Source organism: Cupressus sempervirens, chromosome 6 (assembly GCF_028749045.1).
Source record: "Cupressus sempervirens isolate cs-2001-9-10 chromosome 6, ASM2874904v1, whole genome shotgun sequence".
Lineage (NCBI taxonomy): Eukaryota > Viridiplantae > Streptophyta > Pinopsida > Cupressales > Cupressaceae > Cupressus > Cupressus sempervirens.
In genome coordinates, this window is record NC_143123.1 from 28,573,270 (window position 1) to 28,600,300 (window position 27,031).

Below are 27,031 nucleotides of genomic sequence, written 5' to 3' on the forward strand. Positions count from 1 at the left end.
TTACAATGTAAATAGAATGTTGTAATATTTGAATGTGTAAAAACAAAATTAAAATGTGATGTGTATTTTTATTGTTGAAAATATTTTATTATTTCATTTTAAAAAATATTTAAGTTTTTCTTTTTCAACGTAACATCAAAATAAGCTTTGGACTTAAAAGAAATGTTTAATTAAGAAAACAATACGGAATGAAAAATTATGTAAGATTCAGAAATAAAAGGAAATTTGAAAATAATAAATATCTGGCATTGCCGTTGCCGCAGTCGATCAATTACATTAACCGAAACATAGATAACAGGGTATGGATAAACAATTTTCACAATTGCCATAGTATTCAATGGAGCATTGGAAGGGGATTGTACAGGTCGCTTCTTGCCGAGTGGGTGCATCATTATGTTATTCTTCCACAAATTCACAGTTAGCTGTAAGTTTTTACAAACTAGAAATCCAAATTCAGTAATTCTTTTCGTCAATTCAAATAATAGCTCTAAATTAGGGTGATGAGGGTCGAATTAATTGCTCTTAGGTGCCACCAAGAAATGCCATATTATTCATGGGTGATCGAGTCGAAGGCACAGGAAATCCAGTGATCGAGAAGCTTTCCGATTTAGAGAACGTGGCATCTATTTTGGCGTCCAAACTTGGTTGGGCAGTGAACGCTTGGGTTTTAGAGGCCCCATCTTTTGCTGGCCCATTTGCAGTTTATAAAGGATTTTTGCCCTCTATTACATCGACTGGGGAGCCCAAAGCATATGAATCGGATGGATTCCCTGCTGCAAGCAACACCACTTCAATTCTTGCTAACTGTCTTCAGCAGGTAGATTGATAAATCAACCGGCGCCACTTCAATTCTTTCCAACTGCTTTCAACAGGTAGATTGATAAAAAAAATTCAACAGTTAGACTGATAAGCCATCTCTTTTCTCTTCATTTCTGAGTAAAAACCGATGGCCATGTGAAATTCTTGGAAAGTGTCGGCTCGTCTCAATCTCAGTAAAACTTTATGTATTGTTTCAACTCGAATTCTGTTACTTACGAATGTTCCGACTCCTTTCAAGTAAACCCTGGATTTTGTTTTATGATTTTCACAAGGCAATTATATCGAGATGAGGTTACCTCTATTGGCTTTTAGACAAAACAGTATGTAGATCTTACAGATGTATATTTACCACGGTCACTGCGAAACTCCACTGTAGGGATGATGATCAGGTTCCTGTCTCCGCACCCACATTCTCCGTTGACTACATTTATCCATATCCGTGCTGTAATCGGTTGGAATGATATCCCCATCTCCATACCTTTACCTGCTCTCTATATGTCCAGGTGACTATGCTGCTAAACTGTTTAGAAGATTTTTGTGGCTTGCTAGTTCTGAATAAATTCAGCAGACTTTGTTGGTTGTCCATTAGCCTTGGGTAATTGGGGAGGTTGTAGGGTTTGAACACCGTGTTTTGTTAAATCTGTCTGGACTCTAGCATGACCCTCTTTATCTTTGGGAATTCTCCTATGGATATTAATAATAATCATTCCTGTACTGACCCATTGATAGGATCAGAGAAACAAAAAATAACAGTTACATGCAAATATAACCAATATCTAGTGTTACCCTGGCACGGGGTGCGGGGGGAAAATATGGGCCTCAATTTGGGGATGGCAAGGGTGCGGAAGGGGGGGAGGGGGAGGAGGTGGTTGCATAGTATCTATATAATATATATGACTGAAAATGCTAATTATGAAACGATACTTCAATGTATTATATAACATACCAAATATAGTTGAATAGATAAAATTGAAATGCGATTCACAAACCATAAGTTCAAACTTGAAACTTGAAATTTCATAACCATTAGCAATGACCATTTAACTAATTAACTTAGTTCAAGATGCAAGATGCAAGATTCATTCTTCAAATATGAATATCATAAAGATGCTCATGATGACAATGAGCTGAGTAGCATGAAACAATGAACTGAAATAATGTATCGTAGCCATATCAAAGTGAATACAATCAACAAAATGACAAAATGGCAATAATGAGAATGGAATCATCCCAAGTGCTCTCTAAGCATGCATAAAAACAAATTAAAAAAGAAAAGAAAAATTACTACTTAAAAATTTTTTTGGGCCATTTGGCTGGTGGCACCTCGCGAGCACGCTGGGAGCACTCCACAAGCACCTTGGGAGCACCCCTGCACCCAAGCATCTGCGGCACACCCGAGCACCTGCGAACCACCCAGGTGCTCGACTGGTGTGGTGGCGCATTTTCGGCCAGCGGGGGTACTTAGGTGTGCGACGCACCCACACCGAGTGCGTACGCACACTGGGTGCTTTAGGTTTTTGACCCGGGTGTGCGCACTCGGGTTACATTGCCAATATCACCAAGAAATAAAGCACACACAAACAAATAGTAGACACAAACATTTAATGCGGTTCACCCAATTTATTGGCTACGTCCACCAAATAACGAGTACAATATTAGTATCCAATAATTTAATTTGATTACAATCTGCAATACCTTGTAACTCAAAACTGTTGCGAGAAGCTACTAAATCATCATACCATAATAAAATCCTTAACCCTAAGCCTTTTTATACAAGATTTATGGTGGTTACAAAATTATGGCTCGAATATGTTGTCTAATAGAAAATTAACTCGTGACACCTTTTATAATAATAAAGTCATTTTTAGCCTTGGGGCGCTGCCCTTGGACCCTATAAGGGACATTGCCTTTTGACCCCATTATGGGAGTGTTGCCCCCAAACCCTAGTAGAAAAATTTAAGGGGGAAACTGTGCCGAAGGAAGTGGGGAAAAATTAACCTCTAAGTTTGATTAGGTTCCACATAACAACAATCTTTCCCACTTGGAGCTTGATCAAACTCCACAACAATACTATTGGTAGATGAGGATGACATCGGTTCTTATAGCCTAAGTTCACACGTGTGTCAATTGGTTTCTATTCTTGAATTTGAGCATTGGCTAGTAACGTTTGTACTATTTGAGGCTATTTCATACATATAGCTATTTGTAATTTTGTACTTGTACTTACATCATATGTTATGGGGTTTAGTCTACGTATCTCAGGGATGCGTCCCCACCCAAAAAGCCAAGGTTTTTGAGACGGGGTCATCCTCGAGATGGGGGGACGGGTATGGGACGTCCCCTTGCTGTCCCTAGGCAAAAAATGTAGGAGACTTCCCCGGTACTTGGGGACTTCTGGGAGAAAAAAGGGGACGGCCAACTGTCCTCGGTACAAAAAGGGGACGTCCAGATGTTAAGAAGTCCAATCGTCCCCATTTTTTGTGAAACTTAAAAACAAATTTAAAACAAAAAGCTTTATTTTGTTTGTCCCTACTTGGTCGTCTAGTGGGCCTTGCCCATCCAAATGCCCTAAAAGGTCAAAAACGACCACCATATTGTGGTTGTTTTGACATTTGTTTGGTTCTGCCTGAAGTTGGAGTGTGTTGCAACTTGTTGGGGTTTTCATTTTGCAAGAAAAGGAGGTGATTTTTTTGCTTCAATGGTGGCAGAGGCAGAATAGGAGCAATAGTCTGCTTCATTTTTCTATATTTTGTTTTTTATGTTGAACTTGAACACGATGATGAAACTTTATGGCAGCCCTTTACCCTTTGGGCATATTTAGATTTGCAGAGTTTTATGATTTTTTTCACTGCTAAACTTATATTTAAATATTTTTGTTCACATATTGATATGCATTTTGACAATTGAGTACTGAAATCGGTTATTATTTCTTAGATAACATTCAAATGGTATATGTTAAGGTTCTAAAATGTTTAAATGACATGCTTTGCTTTGTTTCATATGAATAACATGTATATTTGGAAATTTTAGTGTATATTTTAAAATTTCCCTATATATATATATATAGCCGTCCTTGTTTGCCATCCCCCTTACCCCCCTTGTCCCCGAAATCGCCAAAAAAATTTGCCATACCGCAAACCTGTCTCGCCATCCCTCACTGTCTCCGTCCTAGAAACTGGGGACAACATAGGGTTTAACCTTTTGGTTTATTAACTAGTCATGTTTACATGCTTCCATTATTTACTTTTTGGAATCTAGGGTTCTGATTATCCTCCCACATTTTTGATTGTATAAGCATGTGATGTGAGTCCTGATAGTTTGGTACCTTTTGGACATTCATGTAACTTATTTTCTTTTCTCGTTGAACTCTTGGAAATATCTGTTCTACACGTGCTGTTTATTTCATGTTCTTCTTTGTTTTTGCACCATATTGTTTGTGGACATTGGAGACCATAACTTGATTGGTTCATCATTGCTGTTTGCTTTCCCACAATTTTTATTGGCAGTCCCTTTTTCTGATGCTTGTAGGCATTGTCTAAACATGATGACTTGCCATTAATTGCTGCTTCCTTGGGGCAAAAAAATAATGTGTGCTGGGGCCTTCTTATTAATTTGCTTTTGCTTGAATGCTTTATTGGCTGGACTGAAGGCTATGATCAATGATGCAAAAGCAATAATGGGCCAATTGAATAGCAGTTAAAAGGCAATAATGGCTTGAAGACAACAATGGGTAGATGACTATGGTTTGAAGCCAAAAGTGACCTGAAGGCAAAAATGGAAGGAATTATTTATGGTAAATCACAATAAAAATAAGTAGTATACCATCTGTGGTCGATCACATCTATTGTGCTCCTTTGAAGTCACAAGCTGTCTACATGGCATGATCGTGATAAATATTTGAGACAGTCAACCCACCTTTTATAACAATTACATTGCAGTTGTATCTAAAAAGATAAGAAAGAATAACTGTTAAATGCTTTGCACACTGATTTCCATTTAACCACTTTCATTGTTGCTATCAAAATCAATTAGCATTTCTTTTATAAATCATTGCATCTTATGTTACGCAAATGAATGATCAATAGGGTTACTGGGAAGTTCTGTTCCATGAAAGCCAGAATGCTTAAATCTGACCTTTGCTTTTATAGTAACTTTTGGGGGAAAAACAATTTGGCAATATCATCTTGCACGAATTATGACTTCCTCTTGTGAGGAAAGCAAAGGCAGAAAACCTTGGAACACACTTATTGATTCTTTCTTTTTGTAACTATCTGTAATGTCCCATTTTTTTGGAGGAGTTAATTATAAAGTTATCAATTAAAAAAATATATGTTACAAGGTAACTTTATAAATTAAATAATTTTTTTTTTCTATAGGTTGCTGGAAGAAGCGGAGAAAAATTAAAAAGGAGGCCGACCTATCAAAGAAAAAAGAATAAATAGGCATTGAGGGCTCATTGCCTATCATAAAGTTTTATTATTGAATTTTTGCTGATGTGCATTGTGGAGCCTAGGGTTTCTGCAAGTAGTCACAATTGGCCATTGAGAACGAAAACGCTCAATTGGTACGCAATTTTGAGGGTGTGAAAGATCACCTGAATTATTGCAGCTGTGGGAAGGATATTTCAGTCCTTTCACTTGTGCTTAATTGCTGGTTTGGAGTTTCCAGTGGAGTTGCACTTTCACCATATCATCTTCAGCATTCAGTCTCCACCATTTGATCAATCTAGGTTCTTCATTTCAATCTGTAGTTGCAACAAGTTCTCAATTGTATACAACCAGTTAGGGTTTCTTTCTAATGTGCTATGTCATAATGTTTTGGTGCTGAAATTTGCCATATCATTTGTAAAAACATTTGGTTTTCATTGAATGAATACATTGGCACTATTATTTCTTTTATTTCAGCAATATATTTTAGCAGTGTATTAAATTTAGGGTTTTGTTTAGTGGCCTATTGGTATGGGTCATTACAGTGGTATCAGAGCGGTTTCCTGCCAACCTGATAGGGTTACCCAGCCACCATTTAATTTAGTTTACAAAAGAACCAACATAACTGAGAATATGGCTGAGAGACATTCTCAAAGCCCATCCAGAAGTGTGCGAGATGATGAGACTTTACAGCAACAGGAGAGGCTTCTACAGTCAATAGAGGCAAGTACACAGGCAATGATGGTTATGATGCAACATTTGATTGGGGAAAATAGGAGGAATAATCATAATAATGACCAGGATGATAGGAGCATAGCAGGATCACAACATAGGACACGGTCTGGAACAGCTGACAGACCCACACGTCCTACATTCAGAGAAGAAACTCCAGCATGCACACCTAATGCTATGGTAACAGATATTGTAGATGAACTCCGACAAGCGAGGAATGAGTGGGATTCATTACCAAAATATGTATAGGATGGATGGACATTTGACAGGTACCTGAACTATAGAGCTGCCAGGCAGAAGCAAGTAGATAAACACAGTGAGTTGCAACAGGTCACCAACAAGTTGGTATTACCCACATTTGATGGTAGTGGAAAAATGACTGCTCGTGCTTGGATTCATAAGGTGGATACTTTCCTATCTTTGAAGACGATGACAGAATTTGAAGCACTCAAGTATGCCACTTTACACTTAGATGGGGCAGCACATGATTGGTGGACACATGGCATGATCACATTGCAACACAATCAGGTAACCACTTATCAGGAGTTTGTGGATAGATTGATAGAATGCTTTGATAAAAAAATTCCTGAAGTTTATTTCCAGGAGTTAGCCCAGTTGAGACAGTCAGGAGGCTTAGAACAATTTATCAATGACTTCCAGAAGCTTGCAGTGATGGTGCCTGACATTTCAGAAAGGAGGCTAGTCATTTTATTCATAGAGGGATTAACTGAACCACTCAAGGGGTGGGTAAAGGCCTTTGATCCTCCTACATTACAGGAAGCCATGAAGAAAGCCCGCAGTATGGAACTTGTAGCTCTAGCAAACCGGTTTAGTTGAAAGAGTTCTTGATGAAGGGTACGCTCTGATACCACTTGATAAAGGGCCACACCACTCTAACAACTCACAACCAAGAAAGCAACAATATGGAGACCAATAAAAAAATGCTTCACAAGAAATTTTATTATACTTGAAGATCCTTACAACACCCACAAGATGATATCAAGCTTCTCCTTGAGCTTCTCCTTCCACAACTTCTACTTCTCAAGTTTCTACTCCTCGAACTTCTACTCCTCAAGCTTCTACTCCTCAAGCTTGATTTAGAAATGCTCATATGCCTTGTTTAAATAGGCACTTCCAACCCAAGACATTACAAACACAACCAATGTGGGATAAAAGGTAAATACAACTATCTTTAAATAAATATTAAATTCCCACCCAAATACAACTAAGCACCCAACAAATACTAAATACATGATTTATCCAAAACCTTCTAGAATTTCCACCTACACACCTCGATTAATGGAATGACAACTATTTTCCTATTTATGCCACCCATGCACCTCGAAAATAGAAATCACCTTTTCCTTTCTTTTCTCCTTTTTCCCTTTTTTTATTTTTTATTATTTCTCCTCTAATTTTCGTCAGTTTCTCTCTCCTCCAGATTTTTTTTTTTTTTTTTCAAATTTTTTTTTTTTTTTTTTTCCATGCAAGATGCTCTTGCATCAGACTCCCCCGGTAAATAGAAAAGTGTGTCCCACACTTTGATGCCAAAAGAAATATCTACCACCATCTTCATCTTCACCAAAGGCTTCCACCTCAATAGGGACAACAAAACCACCATGCAAATCTTCCACATCTGCATTACTCTATCAAACACTCGAAACCAACCATCCAATCAGCATGCTCACCCTCAGAAACAAACTGAACATAATGCTTCATTACCAAACTTCCATTCACATCAACAACTAGTGAATCCATACCAGCAATAATAAGCTCTACATCAGCATCAACATGTAGATCTCCATCAACACATTCCACACTCACAACATCGGCAACCTCATTGCTCACAACAAGATGCTCTGCAACATACAAGTCACCACCAACAACAACTGGTTCATCCACAACCGAGTGCTCCACAATCTCCATGTCAGACTCAACCAACTGATCATGAAAACCAACCACTGTCCCAACACCAACAACATTAGGAATATCTTCAGCAACAACCTCTAGTTGCTCTGCAGGTTCTGCATCAGACTCCACAATCTGATCAACAAAACCAACCTCTTCCACCTTGACCTTCTTAGCTTTAGCATCCAACCGAGCAAACATCTTAGAAAAATTCCTCTCCACTATATCATGGATTTTCGCAATCATCTTAGGGTCCAATCCTCTTGGAGCCATTTCCCAAGATCTTCGTAAACCCTCTGCAACAAATCCTTCCTACGCTCCTTGTGACAACCTTGAATTGTTTGCAAGTCAGATCGCAACCTGCCACCTCGCACGAACAATCAGGAACCACATCACAAGTCTAGGACAACGGATTTGCAATCCACAAGCTCTGATAAACTTTGCCCAACCAAGGTCCCGGTACAAACTGCCTCATACTTCGGCGATCTGCTTATACACTCAGGATCTCCTGCTCTGATACCACTGATGAAGGGTACGCTCTGATACCACTTGATAAAGGGCCACACCACTCTAACAACTCACAACCAAGAAAGCAACAATATGGAGACCAATAAAAAAATGCTTCACAAGAAATTTTATTATACTTGAAGATCCTTACAACACCCACAAGATGATATCAAGCTTCTCCTTGAGCTTCTCCTTCCACAACTTCTACTTCTCAAGTTTCTACTCCTCGAGCTTCTACTCCTCAAGCTTGATTTAGAAATGCTCATATGCCTTGTTTAAATAGGCACTTCCAACCCAAGACATTACAAACACAACCAATGTGGGATAAAAGGTAAATACAACTATCTTTAAATAAATATTAAATTCCCACCCAAATACAACTAAGCACCCAACAAATACTAAATACATGATTTATCCAAAACCTTCTAGAATTTCCACCTACACACCTCGATTAATGGAATGACAACTATTTTCCTATTTATGCCACCCATGCACCTCGAAAATAGAAATCACCTTTTCCTTTCTTTTCTCCTTTTTCCCTTTTTAAATTTTTTTATTATTTCTCCTCTAATTTTCGTCACTTTCTCTCTCCTCCAGATTTTTTTTTTTTTTTTTTCAAATTTTTTTTTTTTTTTTTTTCCATGCAAGATGCTCCTACATCAGTTCTTCATCATTTAGAGAGAACAAAGGGGAATTCAGCAAGGGTAAAGAGAAGGTTAGTGACTCAAAAGACAAGCTAGCTGCACCTTGGGATAAGGAAACACTTAATGATCTGCGTAGGAAGAAGCTATGCTTCTTTTGCAAAGGTCCCTATGAGTTTGGTCATGATTGTCCTATGAAGCCTAAGGGGAAGGCTAACCGGGTGATGTGGGCTTATTACGAAGGTTCAGATTCAGACATCTCAGAGCACCATGATGAGGATCCTGATGAGGCAGACGGTGAACAAGAGGTAGATAGTGCTGAGAAAAAAGAGGCTCTAGAGATACATTTACAGGAGGCACGTCTGTCTAGTATTCAAAGAGAGGGATCTTTCAGATTTGAGGAAGTCTTGGCAGGACAAAAGATTATTACTCTATTGGATACAGGTGCCACGCATAATTTCATTGATGCACAATTTGTGGAGAGGCGTGGACTCATTACTGAGGAGTTCAAGGGATTGAGAGTTAAGGTAGCTGATGGATATACTCTTCGTTTTGATAGGATGGTGCGAGATCTACCTTTGCGCCTGAACAACTATGAGTTTAAGGCGGACTATCATGTGGTCAACATGGGTGACATGGACATAGTACTTGGGATGCAATGGCTACATTCTTTGAAGGAGGTTACCCTCAGATTGGAGGATATGGAGATACGATTCGTGGTGGATGGCAGGACTCATGTGCTGAAGGCTATCCGTAATGGTGATGTCAGGACTATCTCATTTAGGCGGTTGGAGAGATTAGCCAAACATAATAATATAGAGTGGGCGGCAATATGCGCTTTGATGCCTACCCAGTAGGGACAACATAAGACTGAATATCATCCAGATATTCAGAAATTGAGAATCAAGTATGGGAAGGTATTCAGTGAGATTCCACCAGGTAGGCCACCAGACAGAGGTATTGAGCACATTATTGAGTTGGAGGAAGGTGATAAGCTTGTCATAATCACACCATACCAGCACCCAAAATGACTCAAAGATGAGATCAAGAGGACCATCAACGAGTTGCTAGCAATGGGACACATCTGACCAAGTAAGTCACCCTTTGCATCTTCTGTTGTTTTGGTAAAAAAGAAGGATGGTACTCTACGAATGTGTATTGATTACAGGGTGTTGAATAAGAGAACTATAAAAAAGAAGTATCCCATCCCACGCATCGATGAGCTGATAGACGAATTGCATGGGGCTTGTTATTTCACAAAAATTGATTTGAGATTAGGCTATCACCAGATCAGAGTTCAAGAGCAGGATATTGAAAAAACTGCTTTTAGATGTCATTATAGGCATTTCGAGTTTGTAGTCATGCTTTTTGGTTTGACTAATGCACCTGCCACTTTTCAGTCCACTATGAACAAGGTCTTCCACCGCCAGTTGAGGAAATTTGTGCTAGTGTTCTTTGATGATATTTTGATCTATAGCAGGACATGGCAGGAACATTTAGAGCACTTGGAGACAATATTAAGCATTTTACAGAGTGAGTCCTTGTATGCCAAGGAGTCCAAATGTAATTTGGGGATGATAGAATTGTTGTATCTTGGACACATCATTAGTGCGGAAGGAGTGTGAATGGATCCTGAAAAGATCTGTGCTATTGTTGATTGGCCACCACCAGAGAACCTTACACAGTTAAGAGGGTTCCTTGGTCTATGTGGATTCTATTGTAGGTTTGTTAGTGGCTACTCACGACATGCGGCGCCCATGACAGATTTGCTGAAGAAAGGGGCATTTGTGTGGACTCGGGAGGCACAGGAGTGTTTTATGCGGTTCAAGGAAATAATGACTATATGCTCAGTATTAGCATTACCTGATTTCACAAAGCCATTTGAGCTTCAATGTGATGCTTTTGGAGAGGGAGTTGGTGCTGTACTCATGCAGGACAAGCATCCTATAGCTTATGAGAGTAGGAAACTCAGAGGGGCTGAGAGATCATTCAGCATATATGATAAGGAGATGTTAGCCATCATGCATGTCTTGGCCAAATTCAGACAATATCTTGTGGGCATCAAATTTTGTATTAAAACTGATCATAATAGTTTGACGCACTTTTTGGGACAATAGGACCTGAATGATCATCAGCAGAAGTGGGTGAGTAAGTTACAGGCATATGATTTTGATATCACATATGTTAAGGGGACACAGAATATTTTTGCAGATGCTTTATCCCGTAGGCCACACCTCACTTCTATGATTCAGATATTAGAGGATTGGCGACACTTGATTGTAGCAGAATATGCCAAAGACACGTGGGCCTCTGCTATAGTGGAGGGGACAACAATCGACACCAGATACACTCTCATAGATGATTTGATCATTTACAAAAATAGGATTTACTTAGTCCTAGGATTGAAAGTGAAGCAGTTGATTTTGAGAGCATTCCATAATTCACCTACAGTAGGCCATCCTGGGTATTTCAAGACTTACAGGTTAGTATGGGAACGGTTCACTTGGAAGGGACTTAAGGTTGATGTTTTGCAGTATGTGCGTGAGTGTCATGTTTGCCAGCAGAACAAACAAGAGCACACTTATCCAGTAGGGCTCCTACAGCCATTTCCTATTCCTGACAGGAAGTGGGAGTGCATCTCTATGGATTTTATTACAGGCTTGCCCAGGGCCCAGGGGCGCGATTGTATCTATGTGGTGGTGGATAGGCTAACAAAATATGCTCACTTCTTCCCTATCGCTACTACATACTTAGCAACTCAGGTGGCAGAGGTCTTCTTCAGGGAGATTTTTAGATTACATGGTTTGCCTCGGAGCGTTGTGAGTGACAGGGACAGCCGCTTCATGAGTCACTTTTGGCAGGAGATATTTCGGTTGTGTGGCACTAAACTTACACCTAGTACCAGTTATCACCCACAGACTGATGGTCAAACAGAGATTGTAAACAAATGGGTGGAAGGTTATTTGAGGAATTATGTGGCAGATCAACAGCGAGCTTGGGTCAGATGGATATATCTTTGTGAGTATTGTTACAATATTACATATCATATGACTATACAAATGACACCCTGCATGGCGCTTTACGGTTATGAGGCACCTAGTTTCTTAGATTTGTTGTTGGGAGACAGTTGAGTGCCCTGTGTAGGTGAACTATTACAAAAAAGTAAGGATATAGTTGCTACTCTCAGAGACAACATTGCTAGAGCTCAGAACCAGCAAAAACAGTATGCAGACAAGAAGAGGACTGAGTGTAGTTTTGAGGTAAATGATATGGTTTACCTCATGTTGCAGCCATATAAGCAGTCCACTCTCAAGAAGAGTGGTACAGAGAAACTCAAGCCACGCTATTATGGACCATTCAAGATCATCAAACGAGTTGGTGAGGTGGCTTATGAGTTGGAGCTTCCCATGGATAGTAGAGTGCACAATGTGTTTCATGTATCACGCCTCAAAAAGGCGTTGGGTCAGAATGTGATGCCTTTTGCAGTATTACCTCCCTTGGATGAAGAGGGGAAATTGATCTTAGTGCCAGAATCCATTCTGGATAGTAGAGAGAAGCAGCTTCGCAGGAGAGTAATCAGAGAGTATCTAGTTAAGTGGAAAGATTTACCTATTGAAGATGCTACTTGGGAGGGAGAAGTGATTTTGCAGCATCCAACATTAAGATTGCTTGAGGCCAAGCAATTTTAGGAGGGGCGGACTTGTAATGTCCCATTTTTTTTGGAGGAGTCAATTATAAAGTTATCAATTAAAAAAATATATGTTACAAGGTAACTTTATAAATTAAATCAAAAAAAATCTTCTAGAGGTTGCTGGAAGAAGCGGAGAAAAATTAAAAAGGAGGCCGACCTATCAAGGAAAAAAGAATAAATAGGCATTGAGGGCTCATTGCCTATCATAAAGTTTTATTATTGAATTTTTGCTGATGTGCATTGTGGAACCTAGGGTTTCTGCAAGTAGTCACAATTGGCCATTGAGAACGAAAACTCTCAATTGGTACGCAATTTTGAGGGTGTGAAAGATCACCTGAATTATTGCAGCTGTGGGAAGGATATTTCAGTCCTTTCACTTGTGCTTAATTGTTGGTTTGGAGTTTCCAGTGGAGTTGTACTTTCACCATATCATCTTCAGCATTCAGTCTCCACCATTTGATCAATCCAGGTTCTTCATTTCAATCTGTAGTTGCAACAAGTTCTTAATTGTATATAGCCAGTTAGGGTTTCTTTGTAATGTGCTATGTCATAATGTTTTGGTGCTGAAATTTGCCATATCATTTGTAAAAACATTTGGTTTTCATTGAATGAATACATTAGAACTATTATTTCTTTTATTTCAGCAATATATTTTAGTAGTGTATTAAATTTAGGGTTTTGTTTAGTGGCCTATTGGTATGGGTCATTACACTATCTCTAATCGTTAAGGCAATCTTTATGCCAAAACTAAAATTGATAGATCTGCTGACATTTCCTCATGTCACATGGTAGGTTTGCAACAGTTAGCTGTCCTATTCACTAGATAATCATCTTTTGTTGTCTAAACCTTGTAGAAAAGAGAAAATGACATCAATAATGGAGAAAATTTGGATTGCGACTTGCACTGAGATATTATGCTGTTAGAATTGACAAGCTGGTGAAGTGAGCAGGTTGGTCTAGTTAGAAGGATAAAATTTAAATTCATTGAAATAAAAAATCATATTCTGTTGATGTTTTTTGTGTCAAAATATTGATTCCATCATAGTTAGTCACCAGGATATCATAGCATATGTCATAATTTGGTGAAGTTGACATATTTGATTGTTGAAGATGTCAGAGTGATGGTATAAAAGATTCACAGAGGATGCCGCGTCCTGTTTGAGTGTTTGCTCTGATACTTGGCTGCAGATCATAGCTTTTTAAGTTAAATCTTAAAAGTACAATTCCCGCCTCTCGATGATGTCTACGCCCGATTGGGCTCACACAAAATTTTATCATCCTTGTCTTTCTTTGCATAAGGGTTAATGAAAACATTATCCGAGGAGAATGCCAACAGAACTGGTGCAAGTGTTAGAAAGAATTGTTCATGAGGCTCATGAATGCTGCTGGTAGATTTATGATTTTATCTATCAAATGGAAATCCCTGAATTCATAACGTCCATGTTTGTTTTTGAATGCTGTTTTATGTATATTGCTTCCTTGATCTGTAGATAAGGTTATCCACACCTTCAGACCTTCTACAACACTCCAACTACATTCCTATAGTTAAAGCAACAATTGATATAGGTCAAATGGTAAGAATTTCTAAACCTTAAGATCAATGTATAGTCCCGGGGAACAATTTTCCTTTGTAACAAATACCACTGGTGCTCCGAATGGCAACACACTCTCTAATCTAGCTCTTATCTGGAAATTTCTATTTATATATAGGTACCTTGTGAAGTTTCAGAATTGCAACCTTAAATGAGTCTTGTGGTCAAGCTCTTTTGTATGATAGACTTGGTTGAGACTTCCAGCACACACTTGAGCAGTACTTGTGACAATTTCTCCAGGAATATGTTTGAAAACTCTTGAAGCACCACTGACTGATCTTTGGAAGTTCAAACACCATCATTAATCAGTCTGGCAACATAGAATTCTTATCCTCTTCTATAGCGTTTCCGTATCTCTGTAAGTAAAATGAGGGATACAATTATGAACACATCAGGCACCTAGTGTGTGTGGCATCAGTTGTGAGAAGTGTTATTATTGGCATAGACACACAGGAACAAGTCAGGGAGGTCGGGTCACTGTGGCAGTAGACTAGAAGCTGCATTGCAACCGCCGTGAGAAGTGGGCAGAGGTGCAGACGTGAAAAGCTCCAGCAGCAGTCGGGGGTCTGAGGAGTCATTACTGTCGGCATCCCAGGCAATGTTAGCAGTGGTAATAAATAGCAGGTGTGAGTAACACCAGCAGTAGTCAGGGTTTGAACCATCATTGCAATCGGAACCCGAGGCCACATTAGCAGTGGAAAGATATACACAGCAAGGAATATCATAAAGTCTGAATCACCGCAGCAGCAGGAGACTAGCACAGTATCGTCTGGGCGTAGTTTTTGGTCACAAGTCTCTGAAAGCTCACAGCTGATTCAAACAGTACTGCAGAGGAGTGGGAAGGCCACAGGCCCAGGCACACTAACTCCAGGCTCCCCTTTACATATACTATTTCTTTTTGTACACAAGAGACTATATCTGTTTTTTTTAGCCCAAATGTTTGAGACTTCCATTCACTGGTTATTCATTCTCCATCTGGTTAAATATGCGAAAGTAGATGAATATGTAAAGTGATGCAATTAGTGTGATTCATGAATTTATCTTTCCACATTTGGTATTTGCACATGCTGTCACTGTTATAGCAGTGGAACATTGAACTTGTGATTTGGCTTAACGGTACTCTTCTTCATTGCTTGTTATCTTGCTGAGTGTATTTTATTATCCCTCGGTCTTCGGATTCTTACAGAGACTTCACAGGTGGAGCTTGGAGATGGTGGTGTGTTGGATACATCTAGTGGCACTATTTCCACCCTTTCATGAGTTCCTAGATACCATCCTTTTTGTTTGAAAGGAGTGATTAAGGGACAACTAGTGACTTGCCTTGTGGACTGTGGTGTTATGTATACTTTCATAGATGAGGCATTACTTGGCAGGTTTGGATAATAGGCAGAGGACTTCTTTGATTTTAGTGTGATAGTTGTAGATGGCTTCACGATGTGGTGCACCAGGAAAGTCCCACAACTTAGCATACATATGCGTGACTACACCTTGATTGATCATTTCTATTTTGTACCTCTTCATGAGATTGATGCAGTATTGGGATTCCAGTGGTTACAATCACTTGGCTGGAACATACAAGATTTTAGGAGAACGGTGTTAGTGTTCATGGTGAATGGTAAGAAGGTTGTGCTGAAGGCTCTTTCCGACGGAGGGCTTATGGTGATTTTAGCATGTAGGATGGAATCTATTTTTAGACATAAAAATGTTTCTTGGGCTTCTCTAGTGTTCCATTTTGTGCAATTCACATTCATAGGATGAGGACCATTCCATGTTGGTGTCCACATAGTGTTGGACAAGCATGAAGTTGCATTGGTGAAATTCCTCTTGGGAGACTTCTGGATCGTGGTTTGTAGCATGCAATTAAGCTTTAGGAGGGTAGAAAGCTTGTGATTACAACTCCCCATCATTATCCTAAAATTGTAAGGATGAGACAGAGAAGACTATTTGTGAGCTACTAGATATAGGGTACATTAGGCCTGGTTCTAGGCCCTTTGCTTCTTTTCTGGTATTGGTGAAGAAGGATAACACTATGTGTATGTGCATTGATTACTGTTCATTGAATAAGAAAATAATCAAGAATAACTATCCTACTCTGCACATAGATGAGTTATTGGATGAGCGCTATGGTGTTGTGTACTTCTTGAAGATTGATCTTCAATTGGGGTGTCATCAAATTCATGTTTTAGATGAGGATATTCATAAGACATCTTTGGGATGTTGTTATGGGCACTACAAGTTTTTGGGGATACTTTTCAGTCATGCATGAACCATATGTTTGATGATATATTGATATACAATAGAATTTGGGAAGAGCATATGAGGTATCTAGATTAGGTACTTGGCATTATGGAGGCATAATCTATATTTGCAAAGATGTCCAAACGTGAATTTGGACTTATAGAGATCTTGTACTTGAGGTATGTGATTGGTATTGATGGGGTGAAGGTATTTTAGGGGCAAGTTCAAGCTATACTTGATTGGCTGCCACCTAGGAACATTTCAGACTTGCAGGGTTTCCTTGGTTTGTGTAGATACCACAAGAGATTCATGAAGGGTATTACATCTTGTTCCTCTTTTGACAGATCTCACACGAAAGTGTGTTTTCAAATGGACAAATGAGGCACAAGTTGTATTTGATAGGCTCAAGCAGGTCATGAGCACTTGTCTAGTTTTGGCTCTTCTCAATTTCTCTTAGCCCTTTGTGTTAGAGTGTGATGCATTCAAAGAGGGTAGTAGAGCAGCTCTTATTAGAATTACGATGCCATTACTTATGTGAGTAGGAAGTTGAGGGATAACAAGAGATTGTTTTCCGCCTATGACAAGGAGATTCTCACCATATTGTATGCTCTAGCAAAGTTTTGTTAGTAGTTGGTAGGTGGGAAGTTTATAGTGAGGACTAAACACAACAGTTTGAAAAACTTTTTGGAGCTAAAAGAATATAATGACCACCAATAGAATGGGCCAGCAAGATATAGGAAGATGATTTTGACATCAACTATGTTAAAGAGGAAGAAGAATGTGTTGCAGAGGCACTTTTTGGGAGGCCTAGAGTTGCTACACTTTGCTCTCCGAGCGAGATTTCAGCAGATTGGAAGTCTCAACTTTTAGTTGAGTATTTCATGAATTAGTTTTCATGTGACATTATGGATGGCGAGTTTCAGGATGACAAATACACAGTGCTTGATGATGTCATCTATTATAGGAACAAGATTTATTTGGTAGCTGGATCAAACTAAAGGAGATCTCATGCACCATCTAAGGCACACCACTTGTAGGAGATCTAGGGTATTTCAAGACATACAGGAAGGTTAGAGAGAGTTTCTAATGGAAGGGTCTCAATGATGATCTCTTGCACTATGTACGTGAGTGTGTGATTTCTTAGAAGAACAAGTTAGAGAGTATTTTTTCTAGTAGGTTTTTTACAACCCTTGCCTATGCTAGAGCAAAAGTGAGAGAGTATATCGATGGATTTCATTACTGGTCTTCCAAGAGTCAAGGGAGAGGGTTGCATCTATGTAGTTGTGGATAGACTAATGATGTCTGTACACTTCTCTATTGCAGCCAACTCTACAACATCTCAGGAGGAGGAGCTATTTGTTCGTGAGGTGTTAGACTCCATGAACTCCCTAGGACCATTGTTAGTGATTGGGATAGTAAGTTTATAATCATCTTTTAAAAGGAGCAATTCCGATTAGTGGGTACAATGTTGACCCCTGACACCATTACCTCCCTCGGAAAAATACACAAATGGATATAGTCTATAAGTCTGGTACAATAGAGAGACTTGCCTTTGGAGGATGTTATGTGGGAAGGAGAGATGATAACTCAACATCTAGCTTCACAGTTACTTGTGGTTAAGAAATTCCAGGAAGGGAGGATTGTAATGTCCTTTCTTGCATAGTCCATTCTTTAGCAAGGGTTGGCCCACCATCAGGTTTTTTGTAGGTCGACAGAGCTGATAAAAACCCAACCAGGGTTAGTGGAGCATTGTAGGGGGCATTACAAACCTTTCTAGATATGCAGATGCAGTTCCTTTTTTTTAGGATGATCCCTATTTTTACAAGGATCCTTCTTTTTAGGAGACTGGGAGACAGTTCAGGAGGCATTCTAGACGGTTTGAAACAATTTCTTAAATGTTAGGTGTTCGTTCCCAAAACCATAGATTGGAAATCCCAAAGCTTGCCACTTCTTCGACATGATTCCACAATTAGTTCTAGCCAACGAACGGGAATACTTTTTGTTTCCCTTGCACTTTAGGCTACGCTACACCTAGGCAGGTAAACCTTCACCTCAAACGTCGACTACCTAGTTCAAGGCTTTTTTATAGAGAATCTAAGCTTTGTTGAGTTCTTTGGCTAGCAAGGTCTTTGAACTCGATTAATATGGAGTTATGTGATCGTTTGAAATTGTTAGTGAAATAGGATCGATTACTATATTCTGTAACTTGTAATAGCACTTGTAGATATTTATGTGTTTTCCAAGTTACTATATGAATGAATATATATGTGAAATAAAGAGGCATGTCTCCTGAAGAGACATGTCTCTTTAACATATTAACTTACATTAGTTATAGTAATAACACAAGTAATATATCCTTAACATATTATAATATATATATATATATATATATATATATATATATATATATATATATATATATAAGTTTATTATCCCATATATAATATTTGTCATATATTATATATCTCATATATATAATATAATTTATCTGACAGAATTATAACATTAACACTCCTTAATGAAGAAGGATAAAACACATAGATATTACACCTTAGGTAATATTTCAAAAATAATATATATAGGAAATCTTTGATCAGAAGATTTCTAGAATATGATATCATGTAAGTATTGGCCTATTAGAATATCAACATATGATATTCACCAATTACTATTTGATATCATATTTGGTAACATGAGCATTGGCCTATCAGAATATCAATCAAATGATATTCACCAAATACTCTGAGTAATGGCCTATCAGAACATCAACTAAATGATATCCACCAAGTACTCAATGTGGTAATGGCCTATCAGAATATCAAGGCAAGATATACACCAAGTACCGAAAATATATCTATACAAGCAATTTGTAGATAATCAAATTAATGATGTCAACCGCCTAGTTGTTGATTTATAAGATAAAGCCTTTACATGAAACAATTTCGCAAAAATGAATGATGCTACAAGTTATTGTAATGACGTCACTTTACAACAACTTCTCCGAATACAAGTGATAATCATTTAGAAGTCGTCACTTCTTCATGATTTACACAGGGGACAGGCTCATACATGTATGACATCAAAAGTTTGCATGAAGTCTCCATGAATACTGTCAAGTGGTGTTGTCACAACATTCACCATAAAAACATATCAGAGAATAAGGTTTCTCCCTCTTAGTTTGATTTCAACTTTTCTGACCTCTTAGCATAAGGTTCTCTCCGATGAAGTATTAGACTTCCTCTGAATCGATTATCATCCTTCTAATCTCTTGGTAGCAAGTCATGTCATGCTTCCTTAGGTCAATGGTTATCCTGATAGTATAAGGCCTTCTAGCCTACATACATGCGACTTTATCCTATGAATCATAGTCCTTTAGCTGTTATAGTTTCTGACTAGTGGAGAATCCATCAATCAAGGTCTACACCTTCTGAACCAAGATCATCAAAAGTTTGATTTAAGCAATTTTTATTTTCTGCTCCCTCTCTTTCTCCAAGGTTGCCTCTAATGAACTGTTAGACTTCGTCTTATAATTTCAATCATCAAGAATATTTTCTTCAAGAAACTCACATTATCCAACCTAATCATCAGATGATTCGTGAATCTTAGATCACAGCTTCTTTGGAGCTACTATCATAAGATTGAGTCTGTACAATATTTGATAGCATGCCTAATGTACCAATCTTCTTTTCCTGCAAGAACATCCTCAGAGACAGAGGAAAAGATCAAGGCAAATAGCTCTATATAGTAATTATAGAAATACAAAATAAGAGAGAGACTACAATGAGTAGATACATGCAATACCTGAGGATAATAAATACTTATCTGCAATAATAATATAAGTTGCTCCAATGAAGGTCCATATGCATCAAATCAGGAAATGCCTCCATGTAAGAATTTGTCAAACAATTTGAGTACGTCTTTTCTGCTCTCATATAAGGACGGTTCAAAAGGGAATAGAACATTGGTTATCATTCCCCCTTACAATGTTAGATTCCCACTCTTATATTATTGAACATATTTTGCATCTCATCATATATGATAAGACTTCATCTCTGACATCGTTGGTAATAGAAGACTAGAACATACCACAAGTATGTAATCCTCTATGATCACTCGCCTTTGCCTATTTTGTTCTCAGTCTTCATAATCCTTATCAAGAACTTCTCAATCAACAGCGATCATACGAGCACTAGTAGGAATTGGGTCTAGGGCATCCCTACTATTCGCCAAGGCTAGGCAACCCCTTTCATTGGCATAGGCCTACAGATTCAATAACTTCCTATTCCTCTACACAGGAGATAGAATTGTACCAACCATAAAAGTGAACAAAATATAAAGAAGATCATTTTGGATCAACTTTTCTTGATCATGGGTGTACTCTTGAAGACATAGTAGATGTTGCTACACTGGAGCTCATGAAGGCCATGGATCCAAGCCTCTCCCATGCTTAGGAAGAAACCCATGTGATACAGATCAACTTCCTTTGTAGCTTTAATAACTTATTGCTCAAGTTTTCTATCTTGTTTATTATGTATTTGTTGTCTCAATTCTTCCTCACGGTGCTTGCTACCTTAATTATCATTCTCTCCAATGAAATTTGTATTTATCACAAATTTAAAGCCTTCAATATAATATGAAAATGCAACTGCCCATGAGATTCTTATAATAAATAAATCACTTCCTTAGTGCCTAAGAAATTTTATTCACGTAGTCTTTGGCTGTGAATATGTTAATATTTTTTCTTCGTCACCCTATCTGGCAATGACTCAAGGTTTTAACTCTTAACTGCATCGATGTTTAACAATGATTATGCCCCTCTATTTGGTCAGATCGTAGTAAGTGGCAGAGTAATTTACTTCATCAATGGATCTCCACTTCGAATTTGGCATTCGCACAAGAAGTGCATCTTGATTTCACACTTGGCAGTAAGTGAGATGAGGCCCAACCCAAGCACGATGAACTCTTCATTGAGCATTGATTATCTAGATTTCCACAAGATCTATGGAGATTGTTGACACCTCTTTGATTATCTCTCATCGTAGGGTATTCATGATGCTGAGTCTGTTGGATATCTTAGAGTCTTCAATGATATTATTGGTGATTTTCACTTCATCGATCTTTATAATCAACGATTAAGAAATACATCTCCACATCATTTTGATTATGTGATGTGCATATATAAAGGATGAAAGACGATATTTATCTTTGCAACATATCATACCAATGTCGCATAGTCATATATTTATATAGTTTGAGTGAGACTTGATCGTCATTCAAGGTTAGCATCAAACATGAGAACAATATATGTTTAATAATTTGTTTGACAACATTATCCTCATTTAGACTCAAGCACTCAGCCATTATTGACATTTGGAAATATATTCAGATATAACTAATTCCATCTAAAGTATATCTTTGGATCAGAAACAAAATTCATATACTTTTGTGAGAACCACTGTACTATACTGCTCGCCATAGATGGCAATGAGGGAGGTTCATCTGGTCTGCCAATTTAGAACTAGAACTACGAGTTCTTTCAATAAATATGAAATGCTTCCTTCTAAATGCATGTATGTATTCTTCTTATGCTTGGTTAGCACGCAGACTGTGGCAGATTGTGACATGTGTTCCCAATTCTTACAAACACTTCTTTTAATTTGTCCTTAGTTAATGTTGCTCCTTGGTAGCATTATATAAATACACACGTTATTTTGGGGTCAGGATTTCATGGCAGTCACAGATTGTCTAGGTGGAATCATTACATGAGACATCCCTATTCTCCATCGATGCCCAATTATTTCTACATTATTTCCACTTTTATACCTTGCTCTGTAGGCAGTGTGACCATCTTTATTGCACCTATCTACATTTGGGATTGAATTCCATGTACTGCCCTCCTCACATAATGTTTTCCAAATTTCTACGACAATATATTTGTTTGGGTTTGACCCCGTGTCTATTGTATGATTGAGTATGTCTCACGAACATTGATATGACAATCCACTGTTGAAATTTGGGGCACGACTTGAGAGAATAGAGACCATGAAAGTATTATATGGTGACAATGAAAATTCAGCCAACCTGCATCACATTATACATTATACTCAAGACTGTCGATCACCTTCATATATACTTGGACATTGGATATTGTTTTTAAAAAAAATTTCTAGACATTGCACGGCTCTCAACCATGGCTGCCTCCACCCAATTCACGATGACAAGAGTATTTTCTCTCACAGCAAAACTAATTCATATATGTAGTTGTTGCACGGATATAAGATCACAATTTCCTTTCATTTAGATTTTTAGTTATTCGAACCTGCTCTGATACCATGTTAGTGAAATAGGATCGATTACTATATTCTGTAACTTGTAATAGCACTTGTAGATATTTATGTGTTTTCCAAGTTACTATATGAATGAATATATATGTGAAATAAAGAGGCATGTCTCTTTAACATATTAACTTACATTAGTTATAGTAATAACACAAGTACTATATCCTTAACATATTATAATGATTATCTATATATATGTATATCACTCTTAATATAAGTTAATTATCCCATATATAATATTTGTCATATATTATATATCTCATATATATAATATAATTTATCCTACATAATTATAACATTAACAGAAATGAATGTTTTGTACAAGGTTTTGAACAATGGATTTGAGGTTTGTAAGAAGGAAGTTATAGATTTTTTGACTTCAAATATTAATCCAATACTTCAATGATAAAACGACCAGTGCTTTAGCTTATTCAGGCAACTAAGTCAATTGCAATGAACATCATAACGTACAAATTAATAATGTTCTATGCACATAAACTATAAACAGTTTAACACCTAAGGTCGGGGAGATAGACTAGACACAGATTCAAAAACAACTAAATATTTCACAATATCTGCAGTGATCAAGTTTAAAATGCCATAGATGATCTCGTCCACTTATCTGACATCAAATTTAAAAAAAATTGACTATAAAGGACCAATCAGCTGCAATTTAATTCTCCATGCCATTTAAATAATAAAAAAGCAACAAACTTTTATAAATCATTGAAATATAATATTAGAATGTATTACAAAGTCATATTCTGTTCCTTATTCCTCCAGACAAATAAATATATGAATGTCGAATGTTTATTATTGAATGTGTCTTTTTGAGAAATAAAGTATCTCCCATTTATACCTTACATTTTGTATTTGTGTGACTTTTCAAAAGAGAGATGATGCCTCTTGGAAATAAATTACACCTCTTGACTCTAATTGCACCAAATTATTATTTTAACACCAAAAGATTAGATTCAGCACACTACACTAATTGTTTCCAGGACTTCATATTGGGCCTTTTCATTTTAATTAGTTCCATCTTTTGTTTTGTCATTTTGAGTATAGTCACCGATATTTTTATTAATTATTGATTGCAACTTCAATATTGTATCCTGGCGCAATATGTTTTCTTTTCATATATACTTGACCCATGTATCCTTTGATATATCATTTTTGATAAGCATTTTAATCAATGAGGTAGATTATTATTCGTAATTGTCGTATCTTTCATGTGGCCCATCTCTGGAAATTGCACACAGGCATCCTTGTAATCCTATTGCATCATATCTCATCCTTCGACCATCTCTGTATCTGTGCTGGGTATGTGCATTAATTTACTTACTGCCGATATTTGGTTTGGAAGCCCAATCAGGCTGGGATGAATAATGCTCTTTGTCTTCATTTGTTTTTCTCAAATGCAATGTTTTGTATGTTGAATCCCAGCAGAATTTGGACGCATTGACTTCAAAAATCATATGAGGTCTGGAGCCAAAAGCACCATCAATGGCTTGCCTAACATTCAATGGGCCTTCTTCATTGTGAATTTTTTAAAAGAGAGTCCATCTGCAACGAATCTTGTTTGTCGACACCTTACTTGAAAACCTGGGCACATGGATGATAGATACTGTTTTAATATGAACAACATTCATGCCTGTTAAGGGGAGAGACATCTGGCAAGCCTTCTTTGGAGTTCTTTTCCACCATTTCTATTGTCTTGCAAATGCCCTAGAAGAGAAATGTAATCTGTAGGATCAACCAGTATCGGAACATGCTTACTTTGACACTGCCCTGAGCACTGTTGGCTCACCAATATTGATCATCTTCATATGAGATCAAATTGGATGAAGAAATCTTCTTATAAAATGGATAAAAGTTTTACCACCACTAAATCAAATGCCCCAATTTGAGATCATCCATATGATGTTGTTGATCTCTTCAGCATGGTGCAAGATTTTAACACAGCCATTAAGATTGAATCAACATCATTGAAGTCTACTGACTCTATTGCAGGAATCTAGCTCCATGTTCTGAATACAGTCTTCACAATAGTCAGAGGATGCTGTATGAATTTCATGCTAAAAATAATTTCTGAACTTTGCTATATTCATCATCAATATCATGATATTGTATGTTCAAGTATCATTCAATAACTTATATCTCTTTTATGAGCTCTGTCCTCTTTATTGACAACCCTTTCTAGTTCGGTCATATATATATTGTTGACTGTATTAATTATCTTCATCTTTCTTACCCATGTGTTCTGTACTGTCTTTTAGTTTTATTGTTGCCTCATATGTTATGCCTGTGCTGTTGCCTTCTCTCAAAAGGTAGATATATTGGAGTTAAATTGATGTATGCTGGGCATCATGTTTATCTGCTTTGAACAACCTCTTAAAATAATCTTTGATTCAATCTCTAACATTCTTCTATATAGGATAGAGCAGTGTTATGAAAATGTCTCAACCAAAGGATATATTGCTGCTTTGTACTAAAGTATATGATCGAATTAAATATTCACTCATATATATTTCAATTGTCTTCTTTTGATTAATACTATCCTTGTCCATACAAGGATGAAACCATTTCACATTAATGATAATCTACAACATATATTGTTCTGAAAATCTTTGACATCAATGACCATACTACCTTCAATTAATATTATCCACAAATGGGTTCCCCAAATCTTGCAAATATTTGGGCTTCATCATTTGGAAGGGTCCAAATTTTTTAGAAAGGGATTGGCAGTAACCTTGTTATATTTAGAACATCATCCTTGGACTAGTGGAAACACTTAGTTTTCAGTTTGGAGTTTAGGTGATGAATCTAGGAGACATAAGGTTGGTTTAAAAGATGTTCATTTGCTTAATGTTGAATAAGACCCTCTAAGTGGGTCAAATTCTCTCGGAGGGAGAGTAAGTTAAAAATAAACGTATGTTAGATAAAAAAGAAAACCCTAAAGGGCTGATTAGGGTTTGGGAGAATAAAAGAACATTTGGAGGCCTCATTTCATTATTAAAGCATTCATTTTCACAGCAGCAATTTGGAATTGAGCTTTGAGGAAGAGTTTCAGCTGGTCAGACTTCTGGGAACAAAAACTACATGGAGATTGGAAGGTTGGACATAAACCCAACATGTCTTGGATATTTATCAGATTTGGCATCATTTTGTGGTATTATCAGTAGATCTGTCATTTGTAGAGGGCAGATTTGTAACAACATATTTTAGATCAGGTTATTGGTGCATTTTGTGGACATATCTGCCAACAACCAGGCCCTCCATAACATCCTTGAGTCAATTGATCAATTCAATCATCTGGACACAGGGTTTTGAGAGCATCACCTTGTGCAAATCAATCAATAGGATCCGCTGTTGCAGATCAGTGTTTACATGGAGATAAAAATCAGAACTATGTTATTGGCTCTCTCAGAGGAAACCTTGCCCCGTACTAGGTGGATGGGTGTGTTTTGAATTATTGTAGTAAATAAAAATCAGAAATTTACCGCCTACTATTGCATTTAGCCATCTCATCCTGAATGATGAATCAGAGAGTGTGATCCAAAACGTTGATGCAAACATTGGAATACAATATACCCAGAAAATACAACAAAAATTTTCCGTTCTAGTTTGGTTTGTTTATATATTCTTAATTTCATTGCAAAGCTTAAAAAAAACAGAGAAACCCTAAAACTACAAAACAAAAAGAATATTGCGAAACTTCAAAAAAAGAAAATCAGAACTGTCATCAGACTAGGGGATCTTTCAGACAATGATTCTGTGATCTGAAGTGGTTTTGTAATATTGGAGGAAGCTCTCTTACAACGAGATGTTTTGACCAGTAATAAGCTTTGTCAAGTTTCATGAAATTCAAGCCAGTAAAAGTCTGATTTTATTTTTATCAAGTCTATTCTAAAATTCATACTAGTGATTCAGACAATAGAGAGGTTGTGTTTGCAGATTATTCTTTCAGATTACATTCAGTTTGTAGAGGGAATTATTTTTATAAATCAGAAATCTATGCAAAGTGTACATGTTTGATCATTTACTTTGTATAAAGAAATCAAAGAATTTGTAATCAGTTGTATCTATTACAGTAGTCTTAGATTGGTGATTGGATCATTGAATTGTGATCTTGGTT

At 37.4% G+C, this 27,031-nt stretch overlaps 1 protein-coding gene across 1 annotated transcript in view; it reads left to right on the forward strand.

Annotated features, from left to right (window-relative positions):
* Window positions 1–225: 225 nt before the first annotated feature.
* Window positions 226–27,031, forward strand: part of LOC149550929 (uncharacterized) — a 32,649-nt gene continuing 5,843 nt past the window's right edge. The window contains exons 1-2 of the mRNA XM_089786507.1: window positions 226–424; window positions 527–817. Coding sequence (XP_089642633.1) covers window positions 338–424; window positions 527–817 — 378 coding nt within the window. The 5' untranslated portion in view covers window positions 226–337. The remainder of the gene's footprint in view (window positions 425–526; window positions 818–27,031) is intronic.